The 27,426-nt window shown below is 40.5% G+C and overlaps 2 protein-coding genes and 1 long non-coding RNA gene across 7 annotated transcripts in view; 1 reads left to right on the top strand and 2 right to left on the bottom strand.

Moving 5' to 3' along the window:
- Positions 1–6,139, bottom strand: LOC111244910 (uncharacterized). The gene is made up of 5 exons (XM_086981988.1): positions 6,037–6,139; positions 5,742–5,853; positions 4,302–4,507; positions 2,825–2,906; positions 1–134 (listed from the first exon to the last, which is right to left on the bottom strand). Exons 2-5 carry the CDS (start codon positions 5,772–5,774, stop codon positions 111–113), a joined length of 345 nt encoding a protein of 114 aa, XP_086838114.1. The 5' UTR covers positions 5,775–5,853; positions 6,037–6,139; the 3' UTR covers positions 1–110.
- Positions 128–27,346, top strand: LOC147758053 (uncharacterized). Its single transcript, XR_015322495.1, has 3 exons — positions 128–568; positions 23,820–24,008; positions 24,466–27,346. It is a non-coding gene; the product is annotated as an uncharacterized LOC147758053 (long non-coding RNA).
- Positions 10,794–27,426, bottom strand: part of Tusp (WD40 superfamily protein Tusp) — a 222,533-nt gene continuing 205,900 nt past the window's right edge. For 2 of the 5 annotated variants that reach the window (XM_086981970.1, XM_086981971.1), the window contains exons 7-15: positions 24,940–25,436; positions 23,604–23,963; positions 22,967–23,228; positions 20,216–20,383; positions 18,978–19,331; positions 18,460–18,744; positions 17,551–17,998; positions 16,971–17,327; positions 10,797–16,596 (exon numbers count right to left, since the gene is read on the bottom strand). In XM_086981970.1, coding sequence (XP_086838096.1) covers positions 16,047–16,596; positions 16,971–17,327; positions 17,551–17,998; positions 18,460–18,744; positions 18,978–19,331; positions 20,216–20,383; positions 22,967–23,228; positions 23,604–23,963; positions 24,940–25,436 — 3,281 coding nt within the window. In that variant the 3' untranslated portion in view covers positions 10,797–16,046. Of the gene's footprint in view, positions 16,597–16,970; positions 17,328–17,550; positions 17,999–18,459; positions 18,745–18,977; positions 19,332–20,215; positions 20,384–22,966; positions 23,229–23,603; positions 23,964–24,939; positions 25,437–27,426 lie in introns of all 5 variants that reach the window. The other 3 variants (XM_086981968.1, XM_022792449.2, XM_086981969.1) reach the window with 3 other exon arrangements.

Below are 27,426 nucleotides of genomic sequence, written 5' to 3'. Positions count from 1 at the left end.
TCTTCCGTCGCGTCTCAGGAAAAGAAGGCTGCGTCCGTTTTGACGGAAGTCCGCAAGCTAGACAAATTGAAGCTGTCGTGGTATTGCGAGTCAGCTTCGATAGCCACCAGTCAGACGAACAGGTGGTGATCCGCCTGGAATAACCAAGGAAATCGACTTTACTAGCTCACTGTATTGTAACATAGTACTAATGATTGGCTGCATTTATGAACTGGTAACGCCTACGTGCACGTAAAAGTGTCGTCGTCAGATTAAAAGTTTATTATAGGCATGAGCGTGAGTGCTCCTCAGTTTTGTGATCACTGAAGTACTCTGCAGTACAGCAAGTGTTTCAAAATGTGCTTCACAACGGTGTTTATGATAACCGAGTCTAGTGGTTAGTTATTATCAGATCCAGTCAGGGATAGGCAATATCTCTGTCCGTGTATCCAGAAGGACAAAACAACGGCAGGAACACAGGCCAGCAGCCTGTTTGAGGGCCTATAGGACGCAGTATGTTTCGCCAGCTATAGATGATCGATGGAAACTGAACAAAACCGGTTGACCATCCTCATAGGAGCGATGATATGTGCGTATTTTAGCTGTCAAATATTTGTTAAAATGAAGTAGGACATAAAAACTGAAGAGTCCCATCTTTTAAATGTTTTTCATATTTGGCTTTTTAGGTTACTTAGATGGGATTATAGATAATAACTAACGGTAAATTTGATAATTCAATTTGACAGATTCTATTGTTCTGATCGTAGTTATGAATCGGGTATGCAATAGTTAGAGTATAGTCTTCGTTTATTCCTTTATTTATGAAGGATACCCACAAAAATGTCCGAAACGAAAAAAGTTACATAATAAGTTAGCGTTGTTGTATTGATTTTTCTCAAATAATTTGTCGAGTTCAACTGGATAGCCCTGTTCGCGCAAGTTTCGACTACAAGAGGCCCAACTTGATAAAGATAATATTCGCAGTGAAGCTCGGTCACTTATACATCTGTGGACCACACGGATAGCTCGAGTCTGATGTTAACAAAGCTCTTGGGACGCACATGGATTATCCAGCAAAAAAAAAAAATGTTGTCCTGAATATCGGAGGTCGTACTAAAAATAATCTTCGTCTCTCAGTTCACCTCGCACAGCTATTTCCTCTTATGTATACTTTATATATTCAATATTTCCTATTGAATTTATATTACTATTCTTTTAAAAGTGCCTGTCGGAAGTTTCATAGTGGGCTAGAAGACACCCGGAGAAAGTGTAATAGAATTATTTTGAAAACCATACTTTCATCAACCGATCTGCTATATATGTGAGGTTATTTCATCGTTAAGCTAAGGTGTTTTATTATGTTTTGTGCTCATTAAATTAAAATATCAACAAGACTCTGCCCCTGGAATACCGGTCTTAAATAGAACCTAAAACACAAAAGGCTATCGGCACTATAATCGTTTTCAAATTTCTAACTTATTGTCAGCAATCGGCAAAACAACGAATTATTTTTGGAAATTTTAGCAAATGCTTTACTCTATAGGGCTTGCTCGGAACTATGGTCGACTCGTATCGATAGCTTTATAAACAACCTGAATATGAGATTTTCTTATATAGACATATCGTCCAATTTAATGAAAAATTTATAGCAATTAAAAGCAATTTGCGACCTATTAAAATCCAACGCAATAAACTCGGTGATTTTTTGATGTCTTTTCGTACAGCGTAAGTGAAGTTTTGTTAATCTAGCTCTGAAACCGCACTTGATTTTAAAAAATACCAGCCTTTTCCGTACTAATGTAACTATAGTAGTACAAAATATTAAGCCAATAGCGGTTTACATTTTTCATATCAGGCAACACGATTCATTCTATGTCTTTCCGATGCTGAAAGGCATAAAATGCCCTGTGGGAACGAAACCTAGAATTCTGTGTTTGATCCTTAAAGGCGGTTCGCTATGGCGGCTAATAATAGTTTGTGCGGTCGTGTCATACGCATCTGACTAACAACTTCCAAGATTTTAGACAGGGTAAACGTTATTCTTGTGTCACGGGAAATATGGTAAATTTCTTGACATTGTGCGACGAGGTACAGACTCGGACACCGGAAACTAATCGTATGTTCGACCGTCATTGCGGAGTCATCTGAGACCTCAGTTTCCGCTAGTCACAATCGAGGATCTCGGATTTGACAAGCCAATGTGAAGTACATTTAGGCATATGCTATTCCCATGGTAATCGTTCTATAGGTGTAAATACGCTTCTGTAGAACATCACAAAAGGTTATTTAAGGCCGGCGTAGCACCAGACCACATGTCTTATCTGACGTTGATCAGTAACGGCAGAGACAAAAGTTACGGACTAAACTAGCCTCGATAAACCTCACCCCTATTCCTTATGCCACCACTGCAGTGCAAAAGTTGGATTTTCGAATATTTTGAGAGAAAAAAAATAATGTAACTTTTAGTTTAATGAACACATGTTCTGAAATATCCGAAAAGTTCACATACTTTAGTTGTTACTGTGTTTAAAACAAATTTTCATATATATCCTGGATTCAACTTAGTTTGCCGCCTAGTGGAAGTAATTAATAATTCTGCTTTTACTCCTCTCATAAAAACGTTTATGCACTTTTCTACAAACAGTAAACTTTACCCACTTATAGAACCGATTAGTTGCGATATTAAACGAAGTGAGCAGAATGTATCTAGATCTTCCTTTTTCAATTGGTTATCTAACTTAGGCAAAATCAAATTTTTAATCTCTGGAATAAATTTTATCGGATCTCCTTGTTTGAGTTATTAATACGATCATATGATATCGTTTCTGTATATTATCACACCTACCTGGTAGTCTATGTCGATGGCGCGGCTCGAATTAGTGATTCGTTCAAACCAGACGTTTAGCGATCCAGGCCATCGCACCATACTGAATATCAATTACCGAGCAAAGAATGAGAATGTGTTTGATTGAAATTAACTTCAACTAATAAGTTGCGGAACTTTGCCGACATTTCGTATATCCTGTATGCGGTATATCGGGTTACAAACAGCAAACAATTGCGATACTGTAGCATATAATACGTGTCTCACTGTTCATTATAACAAATGACAATGTTTTACGTCAAAGTATCTTGTTCTAAGAAGAGTTAAGTTACTAGACGACGTTGAAGTTATAATTGAGAATTTTTAAATTCTCAACCAGCTCGATCGCCTTCTGGTGCAAAAGCAGTTTAGTATATCAGCTTTGGACAAACGGGGTAACAGTTTGTGGTACGATAAATTGTGTGTTGCGGAATTAGAATTGGAGGTACTTTTATTATATAGAAGGCAGCTATATTCACCGAATTTGTGATTCAGCTCAAGCTAATTTATCAGTTAATAAAACTGATAAATGCAAAGCGACGAGAACACTTCTAGCAATTGTAGTAAGCGGTTCTCGTTTCTTCGTGCCGGGCTTAGGTGACCGATCACTTAAGACTTAGCACAACGTCCGATCCCTTACATTCAGTACCTTCAATTTTGGCTTCGCCTAAAAAAATTTTCCCATTTATCCTTAAGACCGCATTATCACAGACTCATATAATTTGCCCAAAGGTTTGGTGCCCATGGAAAGCCATTGATCATAAAGGTTCTGAGAAAAACGTTGCCATATTGTAATCATCGGTTAAAAGAAGTGCTGATCTAAAACGGCTAAGTATTCTGCAATACATTTCGATATACCTCCTAAAAATGTGCGAGCGCTATGCGGCCCTAGTCAACAGTTACTCGTTACTACCCTACGTTTTTCGTTGTGTGTAAATCCAGTACGCGAAATGTCGACAACTTATGGTTGTGGCTGTTCTATTGTTAATGGCACAGTCCATTAAGGCTCTGTATATATCACATGGAGATATTATATTTGATCGAACTAATTTATAAACAATAGCAATTTAACCTGCGTTAGTTAGCCTTTCGAATATAAAACAAGAAAAAAAGGCTTGTGAGAAACTCTAAATGCTACAACGTAGGAAGATGGTTGTCCACATCTTGGAAGCATGCTTTGAAGGTATAAAATTTTTTGATTTGATACATAAGGCGTGTTTTTTCGCGAATTCACAATTTCATAGCTAATTACCATATGCAATACCAGGTCTACGTCGAATTCAGAGACACATTTATTAATGAACTTGGATGTTAGACTTAATCTAAATCAGAAAGACAAACGCTACACAGAGAGACCAGCGAAATCAAAACACTCCGGAGAGCAGTGATACGCACTACCGGTTACTTTGGACCCCAAAGGGCCTGAATCTGTGAATGATATTAGATTAGATGGCATTACCATCTGGTCACTCTGGTCTTACGGAAAATCTTTGGTTTGGGACGCCACACTGTCGTATCGGTATAGCAGCAACGTGATATTTGTGACATAGCAGAGTTAGACTGCGACGGAAGGTGCAGCACCCGATCTATGTGGAGAATAACGTAAATCCGTTGATTCGACGAATCGATGCCATTTTGCGTCGACTGCATCTGGGCCATTGGGTCCTGGTAATGATAGGACAGAAATGTTCACACCTTGAAATTGTTATCTTATCCAAAGCAAAATAACTACTTTAACTGTTGGTTTCTGACCGACTATGAATAAATACCTTGAAGTCAATGAAAAGACAAACAATTATCATGGGAGTCTACATTTATATTTAGAAGTCCGTTGTTCCAAAGGAGTCAAGGCGGCGAAAAAAAAAAAAAACAAAACACGTTTAATTCAATCGCTGATAGAAATGAGAAAGTATAACGCAATACAGAAATTGATATGTTTCTGAAAAAGTAGTAGGTTATTAAGTAAGTTGTTAACTACTGCACTCTTTGCCAGGCAATGATTCCGAGTGGTCTCCTCATACCCGATCTTTATTGCGGTCGAACAGAAAAAAAATATTTGCGAACGCAATAATTATGTTTAAGGAAATTTGTTAATTGCATAGTAAAACACTTGAAGGAGTCAACAAAGGACAACTAAGGACGCACTGCAAAATTTCCTATAATACTGTAGCAACATAATTGTTTCGAATTGCGCCTGAATAGTAAGTAACAGCGAGTGAAACTGGTCGGAAGCTTTTCATTGTTTCTATATGTGCCATAGAAATATATTGTGTTTGTTTACTTTTCAAAGTGTATAACTGTTTTTCGTATCGTCGGATCAGTGTTTTGATAACTCGCTCTGCGACGTTGCTTATTCTAAGAAGATTAAGCCAGTTTCAACAACACCAGATTACAGCCAATCAGCAAAAAAGGCACGAAAAATTCTATTGTGATGCCTCTACGAGCGATTTTCTATTGTTTGTAACGCAAAAAAATGAACCACTAGTAACTGATTATGGACATGTTCAGCGGGATGATGATACCGATCGCAGAATACGCGTCGTATTTAAATAACATCCATTGGCAACGGCTCGATCTTCTCTCATCATCATCCCACCATGATTATAGCCATAACATGCATATACTATGTCAGCTTCCTCTGAGTCATTTTCGTGTCATAGATTTATTGCGAGATTTTATTCCGCCAAATGCGCGAAAAATCGGTATCCGTCATTCTAAGTCTGCGAATGGGTCGTTAGTTCTAATGGCCCCTTTTAATAGCAGCAACGTAGCCAAGATACACGACGTTTACGACGCCAACAATAACAACAACAACTTGCAAGCTCGTCGGAGCCTTTCAGGTGCTGCTGTGTTTAACTTTATCCCACTCTTGGGACGTCTCTGCCTATCCGAAAATTACCTGTATAGCCGCTACTCCTTCCAAAAGGAGCATTGGGCCTGTCGAGTAGTGCAGTCGGAAAAAACCTGCGATTCCGAGACTAGCTTGCTTTCCAGCGTGTCCACCTTAATTTCTAAACACACACATAGTGAGATCTGAGTAAGCACTACTCTTGTACAAATCCTTCCTTTGTCCAAGCTTGGCGTGAATACGAAACGATTGACTTTTAACGGCGGCTATGAATATCACTGACGCAGTTTAAAAGAACAGCAGAGTATCAAATGATAATGGAACTGAAGGACACGTATTAACATACCAGCCACAAACACAGAGGAAGTACAAACACAAGGGGATAGTTTGATACTGTTGGTCCAGGCGCCACTGGAGGTGTTCCGTCTTTCTGTGCCGGACCGTCTGCTTGAGCCTGCAGTGCTATCGGAGGGATGGCCCTTTCCCACATGGTCTCGGAGTCCTTCAAAGTCAATAAATCGAGGGTCGCTCTCTGGCTCCTTCTCTCTTCAATTTGTGCCTGATAGAAGGGTTCGCGTGTTCAGAGATATCATACCCCCGGGAGCAACTGAATAGGAGGGAGAGACTTGTTGAAAAGTGTTCAAAGGGCGAATACTACTCACGGGGCATCATTCAACCAGCAAACTAATAACATTAGTGTTATAGCCATATGGGATAGCTATTGTTTGGACCCAAACAATGTCAGAAAGGCTAGGAAAGAGCTACCTGTAAGGACGCCTCTTATATTGTATTAAAAGGTTCGAAAAACATTAAAGTTCTCTAAAAGGCTCAGTTAGATTGCTTTAAGATCGATGAACGTATCACGGTACTGTAAATAAAACGTAGTTTGATTTCGGACAACATAGTCAAGGAGATCGTATCTGTATTCCATCAATAGTAGTTAGTTAAGGAATCAGGTTTAATATATACATGTATATATAGCAATAATAAGATTATTCAAGTAGCATTGTATATATTCATATCCAATCTTAATTAACTTCTAGTATAATTGATATGTTAAACAAGTTCTAGCAGATAACGTCATCGGTTGCCATAATCAGACTAATCGAAGATGAGTCGGACAAATTTTACTTTGTACAACCTAACTATACCAGAACATGTTGCGAAAAAAAAATTCTATACATATTGCCTGTTCTTGTTCGGCCGATTGCAAATCAACATAAAGTTGACCTTGTGTGCCGGAGCAGACAGACCATAATTCAATGATCTGATTGGCAATGAATTAAATCGACTCTAGAGAATACTGCTTGTTATATTGGGTTTTGGCTAGATCCGATCAGTGCGATCCTGCACCAGCTCAACAATAACGTACAGCTAAGACGTGCGCTGCTAGGGTCTGTGCATCGACGCAACTTAACGCATGCCGTACGCGCTCGGCATGATCGTGCAATCCAATTGTCCGTTATATATATTTTGCCAAAAATGTAAAGCAGTACATTTTCTAAACGGCTGTAGAACCGAATCGATGTAACGCTTTCAAAACTTCTTTTACGTGACGCAACCTTTTTTTTCGTTCGCTAGCTCAGGATCGTCGAGCTTGCTGCATGTAAACGTCCCATTGTACGCGATTCATGGGCATCTAGTTTCACGATGTCCAAATGTAGCTCCATAATAAACCACAGTTGGATTTTACTAGTCAGATCCATCTACGTGTTTCCATTGCTAGGTTGCTGATAGAGCCAATGGTTGCATGACTTTTGATCAAACCCTTAGCATGTTCCATAGCTACGCCATCAACCTGTAATATTTCGATTTTCAATCGGCCTTTTCTAATCCCGTATACTTTGAATAGATTTCGACTAATCGTTAGGTTTATCCGCTGCATCTCAGATTTGTTTTGCTGATCAGACTAGCTCGCTCGAGTACTGTTATACTGGATAGCAGCTGGTCTTCGTAAGGTTCTCATTCTGTCGCCACTGTTAAGTGTCTCAAACATTGGAATTAAAAACGTATTTTCATGGATGAGATTAAGCTTGATAGTTATAGGGGTATTAGGGGAGTACAACTGTTGCAACACAGTTGCATGGTTGTTTTCAAGCCAGCATGATGGCTTTTAGGATGTAGAACGTATGTAACCCCTAGATAAACTTGAAATATTCAAAAATTCAGTTGTTCGAAGTTTCTGACGCGTAATATATCTCTTTTTAAATATATTATAGAAACTATATAAATAGATACATTTATCTAAAAAATACAACGTATGTAACGTATCAGTTCTAAGTTCTTTTTTTAAACTAAATATGTGTTACGGAACAACCATGATCATAATGTAGAAGAATATTATAAGCCTGATATAGCACTCAGTTCTTATCAAAAATGAACAAATCAGATTTATTATCCACCGACGCGCTGCACTTTCATCTCATAAACCATAAATGAGGCCAGAACGAGATGGCTGATTGCCTATTTTGCCCTAACGTTTTGCAGACTGTATGTCCTGAGGAACGGACTCTGCGTGGCCGGCCAGCCAGCCAGCGAGCATAATTTAATAGTTTCCATTAACTCGCTGACAACGTTATAGCTGAACAACAGATTCATAGCTCACTAATGGGATTATTGTTTCGCGGCCTTTCAAAACGACGACCGTAATGGTTCTTCTTCTTCTTACTTGGGGATGCTTACATATATAGTCAAAATCTAAAATCCTTGAAAATATCTTAACACCTATATAAATTACTTTGAAGTATCATCTAGGCGCTGCATGATAGCATGGCTGTCATTTTAGTGTTAGTACAACTGTAGGATTATTGCAAGAAGCACTCGATGGGAAAAAGAAAAACTGGGGGAAAAAGAGGAGGGAGCTACGAAAGCCCTGCCGTCGTTGTTGAGCTTACGATTCGCTAGGGCATTGTGCTGAAGCATGGTTTTTCGATTCGAACAATTGTAGACGGACTGAATATGGTACATAGCACTACGTTGAGACGATCAACTGCCATTTCGAGTATCGGTACGCTACACTATTTCGAATGGTTCGAATTTGGGACGAACAGAGAAAAGATTTAGTCAACGCATTCTGTAACATACAAAGTTACAACAAGTCCGACGAAGACACATGCGCGAGCAGGCCGCGCAGATGTCCAGGACGGAGGCGGAAATACAACGATTTCACTATAATCTCTACTCGACATAGTGCAAGTGCTGGCGATTTGTTTAGCGGCATTAAGAATAACAGAGGACTCGCGCAAGCACAACGTAAACGTAAGCATACAGCCTAAGGATGCATGGATGCACAGAGAGTTAAGGCCAATTCACGAACACGGATTATGCAGCCTCTAGGACCGAAGGGACTCGAGGAGTTCAACCTAAAAAAGCGGACCGTTCATGAGAGATACTATTTTTACAGCGATCTTACCCTAAGAGATTATTAGCTCGCAAACAAAAATTTCGGCTACTTCCTAAAGAAGAATAAGAAACAAAGGTGGTAAAGCGCTCAAGTGCAAAGAGCGGGAACATCGTAGGCGTAAGCAACGTCCCAAGATGATGAAAATCAAAGACGGATTTGGGTTGCAGCAAGCCATTTGTCATCAGCAATTGAATCTGACCGTGAAGATCGTGACGAGTCTGATTGATATAATTGCCTGCTTTGGCGCAAAATGCGAAGGCGACCGGATACGATGTCATTAAGCGAAGAAAAGTTGGCCTCAAAAAAACGCCTGATTAGGTGACCAAATACCTTGAAAGATATATTTAAGTATTTCTTTTTATAAACTGACGCAGCCATTATCTTGGTTTGCCTAAGTAGATATAATAAATAATAAAGAAAAAAACATTTTCATTATGAAATACATTGGGACTTTTATTTGCACCAACGTACAGTCATCGCAGAGATTGAATACTTGTTAATAGCCATTAATGGCTGGATTTAGATGAATTTGTGCAAGTGCCATCACTTTATATTACCGTATCAAACCCACTGTCCCAGGCTCTTAATAAAAGCTAAGATTAAAAGATTTTTCTACAATGAAAAAAACCTTGAATAGGGTTTGTAAAAATAAATATTCCTACTTCTTCTACGAGATGTTATCACTGGTTAGGCTTTGTCTCACAGGGACAGTATTTTTCGCTTTATCTTTACGCCATATTTGAAATGCACAAGGAAAAAATATGGTTGATAAAGCCCTGACCTGTTGTGGGGCATTACAAATCTATCCTTTGCATAAGCATAGTAACTTGATGACAGTCTGCGATATGGGCACAGTCATAAGACGGGGCCCTTTTTCATATGATGCGTTTAAACATGTATTAGAGTTTATGGATAGGGAGTGAAAAGGAGGCACGCGAAACACTTTCAACGATATCGTTTACTTACCGGGGTGTGAACCGCGTATCTTTCTGGGTTTGGCTGGCTTGATTGAGAGTTTGTCCAATTACGAATGATGATATTAAACTAAACTTATCTGCGCGGCATAGTCACACAAATGTGGCTATTGTGGATGAGCCGATCATCTGTCAGCTTCTTTAATTGTAGTTCATTTTTACCCCAGCTTGTATATGTTATTGGGATTTATCAGAAGCGTATTTTATTACACTGTGACAAAATCAAGCAGTAACGTTCGCGAAGCAGTCACACGAATCAATTGAGAAATCTATCTAGCGAAGCTTTAGGCATCGTCTGCATAGCTAAACAATTCGAGATGACGCACTCTGCTCTATCAGTAAAACGTCGATTCGATAGAAAGACTATATTAAGGCTTCTATTATTGTGTAAGCGTCTCTGTTGCGCATTAAACGGACGTTTGCGCAATCCTTTTTCATGCTTTAAAGATGGCGATTTAGTTTGCCGAACACCCTATTCAAACCCGAACAGTCGTTCTGCCTGTGAAAATCACCCACACGTCTCGAGGATGGACTGTGGTCCAGCCAACCTAGGCACAGTATATAGATTTCAGTCTAGGGGTGACTGATTCAAGTTTGCTAGCGTGCACCCAGAGACTGTATGTGTGTGAAAAAAGCAAATGCTTATGAAAACAGAAGCTAAATACACTTGGGTAACCGTAACATGGCACTGCGACCAGAAAATGGTATAGTTGCCAATAAAATTAGCTTCTTATCGGCGTTCGTTCGCTGTGAAACACAAACGCTGCCTAAATAAAACTAACTGATATCGTTTACGTACATTTTTAGATATTTACGTTAAAGAACAAGACAGTCTAACGGTCGAAAGCTAAAAGGCATTTCCAAAAGGTTCCAAGATTGTTTGAGAGCGTAAGGCGTAAAGGGGTAGCATGTAAGCGTTTCATTACAGCCACGAGCTGCCCTACGTTTCGTCGCATACATCGTGTGAATAATCTGAATGAAATTGAATTGTTGTGGATCATTGCAACTAATACCGCAGTCGATTTCCAGCGACTTTTTTGATTTGTCAATCAATGACGATTAGAACGCGTCTTTAGTAGCTGGGGAAAGAAGCAAAGGTGTGACGGCCAGATAATTCTAGGGACGTTTTTCGAAAAAGGCCACAAACAATTGACTAAACGCCTATTACGATCTATATCTTTAGCCTTGGAGTTTGCTGGTCAATCCTCGTGCTAAGCGGATACAGTAAAATGTCTATTTGCAAAAGGTAGAATGTTGTATGTATCAATGCGCCTTCGGTAGCTCTACGCAGCGTTTTCTCGTCTCACGTTTATGCTAAAAAGAGCGCCACATTCTATTGAAGAAGCCAAAGTTCTGCCGGTTCGATTCGCTGGTTCAGTCTAATATGGTGTGAAAAAAAAAAACAACGAATTACTGATGAAGCGAAGTAATACCTTCTTTATTAGCAATTGTCAGTAATTAATTAATTCGTTTTTGTTATATTTGCTGTTGTTATATCATCACTGTCGTTATTATCTGTTTGTTTCTGTTGTTACTATGTAAATAATATTTGTCGTTGTTGATGATGATGATGATGACGATGCGCTGTGTATCTTTGTCCTTATTGTGTATGCTGATCATGGTCTCCTTCATCGTGACATGTCGCTCTACGATCTACCTATTTGATGTCTGCTATCATCAGCATCGTGATCACCCCTCTTATCGACTTCATCTTTGATTCGGTCGCAGAAAAGTTCCATTTCCAGTGTAGTGTTGGTTGTTACTATACACAGAGATTGAAATGTTACTATCTGTTATTGGCTTGGACTGGGTCTGGCGATTCGTGTTAATCACCTGAATGTGCAATATGGCGGTATGAAGAGACTGACTGTTTGTGGAGAAAATTGTTTATGGACACGTTCGTAACAGCGAGGTTACGCCTGTGGCCTTTTTGAAGTGTGAGTTTGATCGCGTTTTTTATTGTCGTCGTCGTCGTTGTCGTCGTCGTCGTCGTCGTCGTCGTCGTCGTCAGAATGAGTCGCTTATAATGCGTTCTATACTCCGCTGTAGATATAATGCTTACACAAAATTCTATTTCTACTTCGGTACACCTTGCCATATCTTTCTCTTTACGTTATATTATTCATCACCATACGGCCTATATAATTACCTCGTTATCACTAAAATTACCATTGCTATCATTAGTATCATCTTGCCATTCGTTTTTAATCTTCATCATAATCGTCATGTACAAATGCAATTCGGTCGACCCTATTCATATTCTGCTGGCACGCCAACATGACGCATAGAGAACGCTGCGCGACGGCAGCAGACAACGTCCTTGGCATGGAAACTAAAAACAGTAACAAATAGCATGGCGCTGGACGGGCATACGTTGCATTTTACAACGCTTCCAATGTCACGGTTTGTGATTTTTTACCTCGGACATCACTGGACTCAAGAGCCGAACCGGAGCGATCAGGCTTAAGCCTAGTCAGGCTAACCGGAAGCGCCATGAATATGAATCACTCACATATTGTTTCCGTCACCTACTTGGCTTATTAATATTTTTCCGTTTACGTCATCATTGCTCACACCATCTTTTTGTTTGCGACTGGTATGGGAATGTGGCCCTGAACATTACCCACCGACGACTTCAACACTAAGAGCCGACATCCGCGACACATTTCCGTATCCGCTTCCTTGTCTCAGCACTTGGGGGACCATCCCATCATTGTGGTTAATTAGAGCTGGCTTCAAACTGATCCTGTTTACCGTTGCAATGTATTCATGATATATCATTAAATATATTGATGCGTGTGTATATAAAGGCCCTGGAAGGCGGCATAAAGTCGCAGCCTTCTTTGGGCGATCAACGATTAAGTTGACTAGTTAACTAATGGCGTAAGTTACGTGAAGACCTCTTCTGACCCAACCCCGGTCGTTACTGTTATGAGTTAGTGACGTATATTTTGATCCTCTTCATCATTTGTTTATCTTGTTTGTATATTTAGTTGTTGCTATCGTTGTCGCTGCTACTGCTGCCCTTGTTTTCAATCCGTGTACCGTAAGAAGGACCACCGTTTTATGGACATCACCACATTCAGCATGTATTTATATGCGAGAGTGGATCTATGTGTATGAACGAGCTAAGGACAACCAAAATATTGCACAGATCATGACTATTACTAGAGTTAGTCGTTGTCCGACAACAAAGGCAGGAAGGTGATGTCAAGATGCCTCCACTGGGAAGATCTCGTCACCGCCCTTATCCCATTGCACTAGCGTTCTACCATTACGATCGGGTTCCATCCGCTGAACGGCAAATCGCTCGACATTAAAGCGATAAACTCAACGTTTACGTCGTCTTCGTCGCATTTCGTTAACCATTAATTAAACCAACCACTGAGTTTGGCTTCTCATTACAGAAACGCTGCTTTCAACGTGTACTAGGCTCGGTTGTTGCGTCCATCCAAAATAATTTTTCCTATTTTGTATAGCTTCCTTAGCCGATAAAACTGTAGCAATAATAATAATCAGGATATTATAATAGCTAGCGTTATCCGTTAGCTCTACAGACCCACACCATTCCTAGCTCGTGTAGCCCTTGAAGCTGGTCAAAAACAACTGGGATAATTTATTTTATTCGGTATTTGATTTAGTTGGCCTTATCTAACTTAGTGGAATATTGCCGTCGCCGTAGTGCCGCCGTTCAATATCATAATTACTACCCATTTTCAATGATTTTATTAAATGTTATTGAAAGCACAGACTTTGAAGTCAACTAGCTTAATGGCTCGTATCTTTTTTCCATTTTTGAACCTGATAGAAAGAGCTTGCTCAGTTGTGTTGTTGTTATTTCTGTGCATCGTATATCATCATTTCTTAATCGATAAACATCGCTTCGGCAAGAAATACGACGGCAGTATCTTTGGTCTCTCTTAAAATCGGAGAATGCTTGTATTATAGATTCAATTACTTTTTTCCAGTTGGTGACATGGCCATTGGATACGTTTTTGCTTGGCTACGGGCGAACTCGACTATTGCGCACAATTTCGAAAAATTACCCACGATACAATATAGCGATTTTGGCTAGTTACAGCATTTAGTAGCGGTAACCATAGAAACTATTAGGGAAGAAGAAAAGCTACAAAGTTGACTTTCCCCTGTCGTCATCATCTATTGTAGTATCACCATTTATAATAGATTGATTAATATTATTATCATCGTTAATATAGCACGTAGAAATAGCCATGCGTTTGTGTTAGTTGCTGCTGTTGTTTTTACTGCTGCTTGCTCTCCGCACCGCATATTGGTACTTACGCGGTCTATCCATGGTACCTATTACATTATACATGTTGCTATTAGTTTAAACTAATACTAGTAATAGAATAACTATAATAAGAGTATTATAATAGGTAGGTATGATACGATCGTTATGCCATATTAGAGTTCGTGTAACATATAGTATCCGTTCAGATATGGCACAAGTGGGCAAAGGTTGGTTACGTGATGATATCACCATCACAATCATTATTAATATCTATGTAATACATGCGGGAGATATATTCGTCTTTAGAGGTCTATTCCCTGTTTTCAATTTTTTTTCTAATGACATGGCACCTTAGGGTACGTTTGGCATGGCAACCATATCAAGGCGTCCTCCAGCGTTCATCCATTCTCTGTTATTATGATCATCATCGTATGATGTCCTGCCCATTCTTTCATTGCAGTTGGCTGGGCTTCTGATGCTGCCAGCCACTGCAGTAGCTCAATCACGCTCATTTCAGTTTTGTGTTCCCATCATTAGCTTAGAGCATTTCAGGTCCACCATTTACTGATCCTAGTCTTAATTTATTAGGCTTACTTTCTTTCCAGTGTCCCATTTTTATATTCACTTCGATCTGGTTGTTTCATGGTACATGGCTGGCACGGCATCAACACCGTAGCCTTCGCTCTCTTTTTTCTACTTTCGAGTTTCGTCTCTTTGGACTAGGGAAAATGTGTGAAAAGCGTCACATGCGTGAACGGGATATGACAACTAGACAAATGGCACCATTTGCGATACGCTTTCATGCACGACTTGTTGGACACAACACGTCACACGGAAATTACGTGATTTATATACTGTGTATCTAGTTAAAATTCTTATACGAACAGCGATACCATATCGAGCCTAAGTCATTGTAGAAAAAAATCAGGCGAGCAGTTGTGGCCACCAGCTGCTTCTCAACTTTTCGCTGCACTCCTTCATAGCTGTTAACCTTTTATTGAGGGTCATAACAATCTTATTCTCTAACGTTGTAACTATGGGCGCAAGTTCGCGACCATTGTTTACTTGGTTCTTGCCGTTTCTGATACTTTACAGTTGTAATTTAGCACATGGACAGATCGTCTGTGCCTTGGCCTATATATACCCTATGTGCAGATGTGTGTCGCGTTGGCGCTGTGATTCATCAATGATCACGTACTGTGCAACACATAGTGGCATGTTGAGATCGGCTGATAGGCGGCGGCCATTGATTTGATTGAGAGTGAGGCACTCACCCAGACACACACACACGCCCAGATACACCCACACACACACACACACATTCACAAACACAAACACACACACACACACACACCCAGATTATATATATATTCGTATTATTACATTAAGGACGTTATACGTAGATAAACAAATATGGAGACAGCGTGATAATTTTTCACTGATTCGCTCCACGGACGCTTCCCTTTACCGGCATCAGAGCTAAATTCGATTGAATTATGGATGTTTTTTTTATAGGATGTTAGACAAATCAGGCCTTCTCATTAGGCGTATTAATAGTTCTCTATGGCGGACAATACCGCCTATTACTCAGGTATTCAACAATAATTTGTGCCGTCGCAATTGACCCAGAGCGTGGTATCGGAAAGAGGAAAAGCATCGGTTGCTTTCTTTTGGTCTTTTGTTGATACTGTCCCTACATTTTTCCCGTCAGAGCTTTCACTCATGCATCATTTGAGACGCTGGGTAACGTTGGCTAGCGCGACTGCAAAGGCCTGCAAAGCACTGAAGGGATACTGGAAGTCGAGCGTGTACGCGTTGCCGTCGATACGGCCGAACTGCATTACTTGAGTGCCTTTAAACTCGATCTGGAAGTTTTTGGCAGACTCCTGGGTTACACGTCCCCCGAAATCGAGCTGGTACACCTGACTGACTTCGTTCCACAGCGGGGCCTTATTGTGCAAGGTGAACTCGCGGTACACAGGTTCAGGCGGTGTGATGCGCAGCTCCTGTTCGGCCTTGGCACCTGGCAGCATTTCCTGAGTGTGCACCTTCCCGTTGCCACCCTGACGTTTCTTCAGCTTCTTACGGATGTAGGCTTTCTGCAGTGATTCAAGATCTCGGAAACCGTCGGATATTGAGACGACGTCTTCGTTACTGCCCGCCGGCGTACTGTTTTCATCGTCCGAAGATTCGATCGTCGAACGAAGAGAGTGTTTTCGCACCTTGCGCAGCAACAGCGGGCTGTATAGTAAAGCCTTAAGATGATTCGTACTTTGCCTGAAAGGAAACAAAGTGAAAATAAATGAATCTCAATAAATGGTTTTATAGGTATTCGTTATTAGGTTTTTCAGCATAGTTTAGATCGACGATGAGCTCCGGGATATACGCGAATCATTAGTTTGTTTTTAAAACTGCAATTAGGTGAACGCGAATTATGCCTGCCCTTCCTCTTAGTAACATACTCCTTAGAAAACATAATGACTTTATTTGTTTACGTGTATCCACACGTACATAACTACTACTCATTCGTTATATTCGACATATAGTTATATTGAGTTTGATGTTTGATATATAGTTTGATGGTACAGAGGCTATATGAATATATGGTATGTAGTGTACTGTAGTTAGATATATATGCAGAAAAAACGAACTTCTTGTTCCGGCGGCGATTATTGAGATCCGGAGTCGTGGGCGTACTGCGACTGACGGGAGGACTAGCCGGTGGGGTTAAGCTGGGGCTCAATGAACCACCAACTCCAAGGCCGCCCAGACCCGAAGTAGTGTCCGCGTCCGAACGCACAATTCCGCTTTCTAGGATCGAGGCCGAAGTGGCGGAGCTCAGCGGGTTCATGAGAGGCGCAGGTCCGGGCGCTAGATAATGGCCAGGAAAGCCAGACATCACATGGCTAGTGGTGCTTGTTGTTGTCTGATGAAGATGATGATGACCTAGGGGGTCCCCAATGCCAGACGGAGGCGTTCGAAGGAGGTTGCCGCTATTAGTTGAGGGGCTGTCATAAGGAAGCAATGAATGAAGACGACATTTGAAGTGACGTTCGGTACGTAAGTGAAACGCTAACTTAACGGAATTTAATTACTGATAGCGTACTCACTAAATGAAATATAGTTTCGAGCGATCGAAACATGAACGCTCTATGCATAGCCAGCTTTTTTTTGTGTCACCCACTGACCTTCGTGTAAAGCAGAATGTCTTCGAAATTCGTTCGTACGTACCTGTTAGATCCAGACGTATTGTTGCTCCTATTTCGTCGTAGTGCAAAAGGTGAACTGCACGTCTTCGTAACTCGGTGGTTTCCGACATCTTTGCTAGCGGTATCATTCCGTTCGTCATCCGTGGCTTGGCATGCTTCGCAACAACAACCGGGCTCATCCACGAGACAAGCAGCTGTTTTGGTGTCCCCCGACGCCGCTCTCGAGCCGTCGGAATCAGCCGCTTTCGACGGCGACCCAGGAGCTGGTGCTGAGCGTAGTGTCAATCGTTTCGTGGTGTCACTCCGTGCAGGTGGTCTTCGTAGGCTTGTGTCGCGAATTACAACGTTAGGTGTCTCTGCTGACCCCGTACTATCTCCGGACGCCGCCAGGGACGGAATCACGCCATTCGGACGGCGATCCGCATTTTCTGTCGGCATTTGAACCAACATTATATCTGAAACTTCCTCTTCTAAATTGACAATGCCACCACAATTACCGAATGCAACCATAAGGTACAAGTGGTTAGTCTGATCTTTTGCATTCACATTATATGTAAACGACCCTGAACAAAAGAGATGTAAGACTCAAGGTAAACGTTGAATAAACCCACACAGGTGCTAGAATCTTAATTTATACGAGAAAAAAGATGCAGTTTATTACGTTGCCTTGTGGAGTAAATAGAAGTACATGACATACGCCCTTTTAATGGCACGCATTTAGGCAATTACGGCCAACGATTATCAATCGATTTTACAGAGCTAGGCTCTTTTGCAGTGTTCAAGTTGTATGAACTTCACTGGCTCGCTTCTGGATATACAAATTAGATTTCAGCGGTGTTATATTGTCTGTTCGATGTACGAAACTTGTGGCCTAGTGTTATAGGAATTGGACAACAGGCAGTTCTTTTAATTAGATAAGTATGCCGCTAACCATTGTCGATGTATTTGATATCGTTGGCCTTTTCGGCCCAGCGGGGCTCCGGAGTATGGACGGCCCGTACAATCTCACTGGTGGTTGAGTGCGGCATTTCTTCGACCGGTGATCCCTGATCGGGATCGACGCGACTATTGCGTTTGATGACTTTGCACGTTGGGGACGAACTAGACGAGTTCCGATGCAGCCGTCGTGCTGAGGCCGATGAACTGGATGAGATCGATGGAGAGGAACTTGACGATAGCTGCTGGTCCATGGGGCCAAATGACAGCCTCGATGGGCCTACACATATCAGCAATAAATGGAAAGCAAACATCAGAAACGCTGACTAGTCGAACCACTGCTATCAGCTCTGCATTGTTGCGGTCGCGTTGTTGCTAACCGATGTAACTATTTAAATCTTGTCTTTATTAATATTATTGTTTCAATACGATGATGAAGCCTACTGCTTCGAAGTAAATACTGATATTCCAAGAACTTTTAAACAAAAAAAAAAAAATTAGGAACTAGTCTACCTGGAACGGGTGAGGTTTCTCTCGACGGATCAAGCGAGTTAGCGGCAACAGCATTCCCTCCGCTCGTAGCGGAGGCGTTCAGTACACCTGTACCAGCTGCTACGATGATCGCTGTCGGCATGTTGTTTCTATTGTTGTTGTTGTTGCTTGGCCCGTTTGGCGTCAAGCTACCATTTATAGAAAGGTCGTTGAGTGAGTGCAGGGACGTTTGTGTTGCTACACTTTGTATGACGGCAGAGCTTGACGTGGTCGAGATCGTTGAGGAGGCTCCAAATGAGCCGTGTTGGAGGGATATTTGGAGCGTTGATGGGTGCGAAGTTCTCGTGAACGATAACACTTCTTCTGCTACATGTACTATAATATATCGAGAATGGCACACATTAAAATACATTGTAGGTGAAAAAGAACATAGGAACGAAAAAAGAGTGACCGGATGATAAAAACGTGGCATGCCACCGAAGAAGACGGCAGCCATTCATTGACTCAGCCGAGTCCAACGAGACGAACGATCCTACTGATTATTGTTGATTAGAAGTATGCTACATTACCAGATGTATTATTTAACCTTTTAAATTATGTTTAGAATGTTTTTGGTAAGACAGCGGGTGTATGCGGAACGAGGGATCGGCTCAATGAGCTTGCGATCCTAACAATTACTACTGCAAGTCCGTAGTCTGAGCAATATATGCATTTCGTTCGCTTGTCCCAACTCAATTGCAAACAAAGATAACGTACGTAAGAATGGCTTGTCTTGAAATTTCTGATTGCCGTCCATGGCGGTGTCTGTTAACTCTGATTTATGTAATAGGGTTACCCCATCATGGTGCTATATGTTTGGTTCAGTTGCAATCAGCCCAGAACAACTATAATGGAACAGCGGTTTGCCATGCATCTGCTAATATATTTTTGGTCTTGAAAGCAAAATCTTGACCCACATTCAAAAAGTTCACATTTTCCGGTTGTTCCATTTCTTGTAACGTAGTTTAAAAGCTCTAATTTCGGTATTAATACCAGAAAAATTATCCGTTCAATAAAGTCTATACGATCAAATGGTGGTAAATTGAAAAAAAAACCCAAGTACAACAATATGTTGCAATTTATGGGAAAGAGTGCTGAGCTAGCTATATCGTACGTTTAGTGTCGTTTAAAATAGAGAGATCCAGTAAAACGTTAGCTGCAACAGGCGGCCTATATGATTTCGCATTTAGAAGGCAAGGACTTAACTGTATCAGGCTTACCTTCATTATCACCATCGAGTTCGAGATCATGCGCTGCCAACTGAGCATAGGTAAGTGCGCAACGCTGCTTTTTAGGAGTCATTGGCGCAATTGGAGGTGGGCTTTCGGTTGCCCTAGCACTAGCTCCACCTATGTTACCTCCGCAACCTGCGTGTCCAGAATTGTCAGCTGAAATTTGTGTAAAAACGTATACAGTTATAGACGATCTACCTATTTTAACGCCGTATGGTTTCGCTTGTACTGGGTTTCCTATCTTTGATAGCTTTTCGAACAGTGGAATTAAAATCTGTCGTAAAGAAGAGCACATAACAGGAAAAAAGCTACGACAAATTCGAAAGTGAATGCTAATAAACTGACGCGGCACTTCTGTCGTTGTAATAATAGTATATAGCAATTACATAGAGTTATATACATCGTTTACCGGCAAAAAAATCTTGGTCAAATAGTTTAAAGGCTCAAGTAGCATTAGTTATGTTGCAGCAATGGGTGCCGTCTGATTTGACCTGTCATCTCTGGACGCAAGCAGATGGGCGATCGAAGTGAGTGTTCGCTTTGTCTTTAGGAAAGGCTACGACCACCAGCTGAAGGGATCGGAGAGTTTATAAATAGTTTATATTATATTATTGTTTGACCACTCCCGGATTAATTGGGTCACAACGGGGAATAAAAATTGAAAATTATTTTTATGCTTTAGTTTTAAGATTCCAGCTGGAACAAGAATAGGTAGTTTAACGATGCTTTTGCGTGCGCCATAAGCGTTATTCCTAACGGCCACGTTTATTCAATATAACCACCACGCACCACGATTGCAGCTTCATTCATATTTTCCCCTCTTAAACGCCTGTTACTTCCTGTACAAAAAAAAAAGTTAGTTGTACTAAGAATGGCTTTTTTTAACCATTGTGATCAGTTTTCGAACCGTTTAGATCTAAACTTTATGGAAGATCCTCTTGTCTGTTCCGTGAAAGTCTTTTTTAAAATTTACAGAAAATATATGAAAGCTGGTGATAACGTAGATCATAAAAAATTCTTTTTCTTTTTATTTTAGTATGGATTCCACTGGCTTGGATAAATGCTAATTTTCAGTCCAATGAATTAATTAAGGCATTCCCGATAGAATAAACAGCGTCCCAAAGCCCCACCACTTCTTATAGTAAAAGTTATCGTGTACAAAGGGGCGAAGTACTTTTGTGAGATTCTTGTCAATCAAAATGACAGAAGTAATTATTAGAAAAAAAAATTCAACAGTTCTATTTCTCGATCAGTGACCTCAAACGTGCAACAATTGTGTTTAACCTTCATTTATATTACTTATGATCACCATTTGCATTGCTGTCTTTACTGCCGGTCTTCTATAACAGACACCATGAAGAAAACGCGTCACGTGCCGTGAGTTTCTACTTCTTTCTTTCTTTCTTTTTCGCTCTCTGTGTGTGTGTATTTAGATGACTGCATATAGACAATGTTCTCTTATAGAAGTCTGTGCTTCTTTGTGTATATATGTGTGTCTTTGCGCATTCCATACGATAGTCCATAGTGTCCTTCGATCTCGCGACCCGTCATGCCCTCGTTTTTTTCTCAACTCTCAACCATTGAAAGTCTGGTGGGTACAAATCTTATCTCATTCTTTCTAGTGGTTTATGATTTTCACGGTAGAAGGTGGCGAATGCATGGCTGCTATTGGCGCTGGTGCTGCTCCTAACTAGGAGGCGGGTGCGCAAATCTATTCTATTCGAGACGGAGAAAAACCCGGTACATGGCACAGAGCACATACTTCCTTAAAACAACCCTTTTATGCTAACGCTCGTAGGGAATAACGTTGATTGCATTGGAGCGGCAAGAGCGACGACAAGGGCTTGAAACAAGGGGGAAGACTGGATGGACCTGCGTTTATATCTCTACAGAAAAGTTACAGACTACGTAATCACGTCTCCTGTTTTCTTAGGCCTCGCCTCCATTTCTGATTCCTTAGCTACCCCAGTTATTTCTTTCTGCTGAACTTCTCGCTGATCTAAGGACATTAAAGTAGTTAGACTCTGGTCTGATCGGCCCTCACTTTTCTATCGTACTCAGCCGAGCTGACTCATCTCCTTTTGGTAGGCTTCTAAAACGCGTACATGTATAGACGTATATAGATATAGGGAACAGCTAATTGTAGTGCCGGAATTGAATAGCACTTTCCTCTCCTCCACTGAATACCTAAAAAATAGTAGAACTAAGTAGTCGCAACAAGCCCATCAGTGTTTATATTACCCTGATTATTAGGGGCAGGTCTTTCCATAACAATAAGTCTAATACAACAGCTACAAGCATAATGTTCAATATAAAATTAATTGATTTTACTTTTTCTGGGTATTAGTTATTCTAAGGACATGTAGTCAGGCAAAGATAAAGGGCCACTGTACTTACTAAGCATTTAAGGATATTGCTCTACTAAGTATATAATACTTTTAGGTTTTGTAAGAGGTCAGTTTATCAAATTTGGAGAACTTATGTGGCAGCTATCTTTCTGGGAGACATTTTGTTCGTTCAGAAAGCGGTCGTCGAAGTGATCTCAAGCGTAATGAGGCTAAAATAAAAAATAAAAATCTGCTCGCTAACAATAGAAACAACCGTGTACTAAATAAACTGACATATACACACACTGACAAGGCAGCCATGCATTTCTTCCACATACGTCTTACGTGCGTATATATTATTATATAAGAGCGTAATAAACACTAGGGTAAAACTGGTCAGCTGAAGACTTACGTGGCAAAAGATCGTCATCATCTTCGCTAAATGATGGCGTGCTTTGCAGGGCTCCGACCCCTTTGTTCTTACTGTCGGGGCATAGCCGCGTGTTTGAGTGGGGCTTGGGTCCCTGGAGTTCCTTGATGATGAGGGTCATTTGTCGCGGCTGGAGATGCAGAAGGCTCGTACGATATGATACCATGCCCAATACTGCCGGAAGCCAATCGACAAGACCAAGCAGCTTGAACTTCGTCCCCCAAATATTCGATGTTATGGCCACCTGTAAGCAATGGAAACAATGTTTTAGAATGTTTTTACTATTTTAACGAATAGGTTTCTTCAAAGCAAAACTCCTCTTTAGAAATTGCGGAGTTACATCGTAAGGTGGTTTCGTTTATTTAGAAAATCGGAGCGGACTAAATTTATAACTTTAACTTCAACTCCCTAAGTCGAACATAAGTTCCGAACGAAATCAGAAACTGGTAAGCCCACTTTTAATCATTTCAACCTTAATGCTATACTATTGATTTCACAGCATAAGAGAGACAATAAAGATATCGTTAAACGCTTAAATGGGCAAGACAAAAACTATTCCTGCTTGAGGATTTGATAGCCTAAAGCGAGCGATAAGATAAAAGCGTGGCTATAAACTTACCATTTTGTCATTTTCAGGCAACTGGTCAACGTAGGTATTCTCTTTCCTTTGGGTAGAGGAGTCTCTGGATTCGATTCCTTTCGTCCCTAATCCCTGTTGGTTAGCTAGACACCCATGTTGGCCGTTGTAAGTGATGCTATAATTGTTGCTATTGTTGCTGTTGTTATTATTATTGTTATTGCTGTTCGCGTTACTGCTATTCGATCCTCCTCCAAGGAGCACTGCACTGCTGAGTAGGTGTCTTCGAAATCGTCTTCGACGCTGTACGCGGGGCGATGCATGACAACCCATGCCACTGTCTTCCGCCTCGGAGTCGGAAGATACTGCAGGTGTACATCGACCGGAAACATTCGGCGTTCCCTGCAAAGAAAATGATAACGTTGAATGAGAAGGAAAACATCTATGGTAAATGTTTGAAAATCTAAATTTCGGTTCCTATTGTGCAGTCTGTTCTTTTGTATACCCTTTCTATTCGAATAATAGAAATGCAAAACCTCATAACCCAAGTGAAGATAGAATAGCCGTCATATACAAATAATTGAAAACTGTAGCCACAAGACAAACGACTAGATCAACGCGTCCATCAAAGCTGGGAATAAACAAAATAAAAGAAGAATAGGTTGGGGCATAAAGATGCCTCAAAGGTGCATGTATTGCATAAACTCGTCCAATAAAAGGGCGAAAAAATTCATCAGGACGATAAAATTGTTCCCGGCAACGAGATCTTAAAGAATAGCATCAAGTAGAAAGAACTGATCTGGAAAATCACTAGTCAGGTATGTTATTTTTTGGCGTACTAATAATCCTTGGAAGCCGACGAATTCAACTTTACGGAAAATAATCACGTACTGCTCCATTGCAGGCCGTACCGCAAGGAGACAGGCCACAATTGAATCCTCTAACATATACATCAAGGAGGAAGGACGTCCTATAGGACCACACAACGATGCTCAATATGCCAAGGCTATCGTTCATATTCGCCCAACGCTACTTACGGCAGTTTACTCATTTCCAGAGCTGATTTTCCCGGTGGACCAGGAACCGCAAATCCTTTTATACAATACAACTACAAAATAACTTTAGGCTTAACATCTTGCTCAACCAACCTTTTTGTCTACGGGTTGGGCTCTTGTAGACGGCGTTTCGTAGTTTCGAAATTAAGTGTATCATCTTTAGATATCAACTACACATGATTGTACTTAACATTGTTATTATACTATTTATGTAAGATAAAGGTACCTATAGGTACTGTACGGTAACTTACAAACAACACCTACTATTCATATATAGTAGTAGGCTTTGTTCAATGGAATTTTGACCTGCAATCCGAACTTACTTGATTGCTACAGGATGAGTTGAGCCCGCTGCAATTGTTGTGCTGCTGTTGGTTATGTTGTTGCATCGAATACTCAGCCTGTGGATCATAGATGACAAACTCGGGCCGTAATTTACTTGCCCTTCTGCCCTTGAGTAGGGGTACAAGACCCCCTAGAAATTCGAGGAACAGCGTATATGTGGCACTACCAGCAGCTGCGTCCTCATCGTGCCTAACTACCGTACAGTGCAGACGGATATTGTGACCTGGCGGACGAGAGACGAACTCTCGTAAGCGCTCTGGCTGTGGCAGTGTGCATTTGACCGTCTGACCGAAGAGGTTGGCAACAAGCGCTCGCAACCGGGCTGGTAAGTGCAGGCGGGCGACCTGCTGTTCGCACTGCAGCGCCCTGTGGATCGTTAGACGTGACAGAAGTTGAAGTGACGCCATTCGCCGTGTTACCCAGGCGATATGGATGACGTTACCAGTCGCGATAAACAGACGCTTGTCATTGTGGCCTGGAAATCAACAATTCATGTCATGCACATGATTATAGCGAAAAATAGAAACGTACGAAATAAGAAGGATGTCGGAAGAGAAACGAATAGTGTTAGAGTTGTTATTGACAAGTCCGATTTCATAGGAAGAGCCAAGCATTGATATTTCAATAGTCGCAGCATGGCTACATAGAAACGTTACATGATATTACTATTCGACTGTCTCAATTTTTTCGTTAGGTAAGGGACACTATCCGTTCCAACTTTCATAATAATTGTTTCGTCCACAGAACGTCGATATTCAGCATTTTCTTCTACTTTTTCTGTTTCTCTTCTCCATTTTTTTACTATAAAAACGTGTGATCAAATAGAACTTTCAAGTTCGCCACATATGTTTGTTTGCTTCTCTTCTTTGTTGATTACGTGTTACGTCTCTTATTTTTGTAATCTCTTTTGATCTACATTGCAAATTAGGTCACAGCAAAGCATAAAATGATCGAGCTAAGCGAACTCTGTTTTGATTAATTGTCTATGAAGAAGGTTCTATTCCAATGAAATTTTCGCAAACACAGACTGCCCCATCCATCTATGACTTCCTTTACCTAATATCAGATATACTTATTTATCAATCTGATAACAAGCGTTTCTTGTCAGTAAATTGTAAGTAAAATTTTTCAGTAGCTATAATCAGCACTAAAATGATTGATAATACTAACTAAGTACTTACTGATTCGCTAAATTCTCAATAAATTATGACTGACGTATGACAGTAGTAACTTGCTAATAAGCTACGTAGAGATGAAAAAAAGTCGTACGATTTACGTAGCCTGAGGCTAGATATTTTTATATGCTTATATATTAACTTCTAGTTTTCCGCTTAATTTAAAAAAATAGGTCTAATGCAGTGCCAAATTAAAGCCTTACAGAGCATATGACTAGACCTTCTAATAATCTATCGTTTTTTTTTTTGCTGATTTCGCTATCTTTAGCTGGGCCTCCGGGATTGGAGAAACTCAAATGTGGTCTAGGCAGGATTGACCCTTCACGTAACCTGCTGACATTAGGGGCGTCAGTTGAAGCCTTTCGTGATCGTTACCTGCCACGATTGTCGCCAGCACTCTAGCCAAGCAATGTCTTTTTGCTTATCTCACACTTACTGGGCATTATATATATATATATATATATGAATTATGTCACACGATCGATGTGAAGATCTCACTATTTTTTTTATACGTATGTTAGAACTACTTTCCCAAACGCAAAGAGCTATATATATATAGCAAAGTCAATAAGAGCTGTAAGAGCCGTAAGCATTTACATATAGTTTCGCCCAATCACGAAAACGTAATTTAACGCTTGTCAAAAATTTCCCTTGGATTTTAAATCGATTTTCATTAAAAATCGTATCTTAACATGAAAACCCAGTTTAATTTAATTAATTTATAAATATCCTGCGCTAGATTTCAATACGAATCTGTGTGCTACAATATTCACGTGGGTCAACCGTAACTTCCCGGGAAGCTGGAATTTTATGTGACACTTTTTTGACATCACATGCTCCTTCATACCCCTACCCTGGGATTCTTTACTTGACTCAACATAGTATTATTTGGCTAAACAGAAATGCTTATGTATGTCACCTTTCGGGTCCCACTCAATATTTATCAAAAAAAAGGTATCAAAAAAATCCGACTATTTACAGTGATGTTAAACAAAATAAGACAGCTTCGAGCGTATACACATAATGTGTTTTTAGTTGTTGCAATAAGTAAATAAAATTAGTACGTGCTACTTTATGATGCAGTGACAAAAAAAACTAAGGAACAACTAAAAAAGCTCAGACAAATCTGTTTTATTGGCCGTTTGACGAAAAATATAATAAAATTTTCCTTGTGTTTTGCAATAAATTTTAACTTTCAAAATTATGGAAATACGCGCGCGAAAAAAAGTTTTTGAGCTTGGCTTGAGTTGGGCTTTTGAGCTGAGCATACTCGTTATTCTTCGAAATAGA

Source organism: Varroa destructor, unplaced genomic scaffold (assembly GCF_002443255.2).
Source record: "Varroa destructor unplaced genomic scaffold, Vdes_3.0 BEIS01000002.1, whole genome shotgun sequence".
Lineage (NCBI taxonomy): Eukaryota > Metazoa > Arthropoda > Arachnida > Mesostigmata > Varroidae > Varroa > Varroa destructor.
This window is presented reverse-complemented; position numbering and strand designations above follow the sequence as displayed.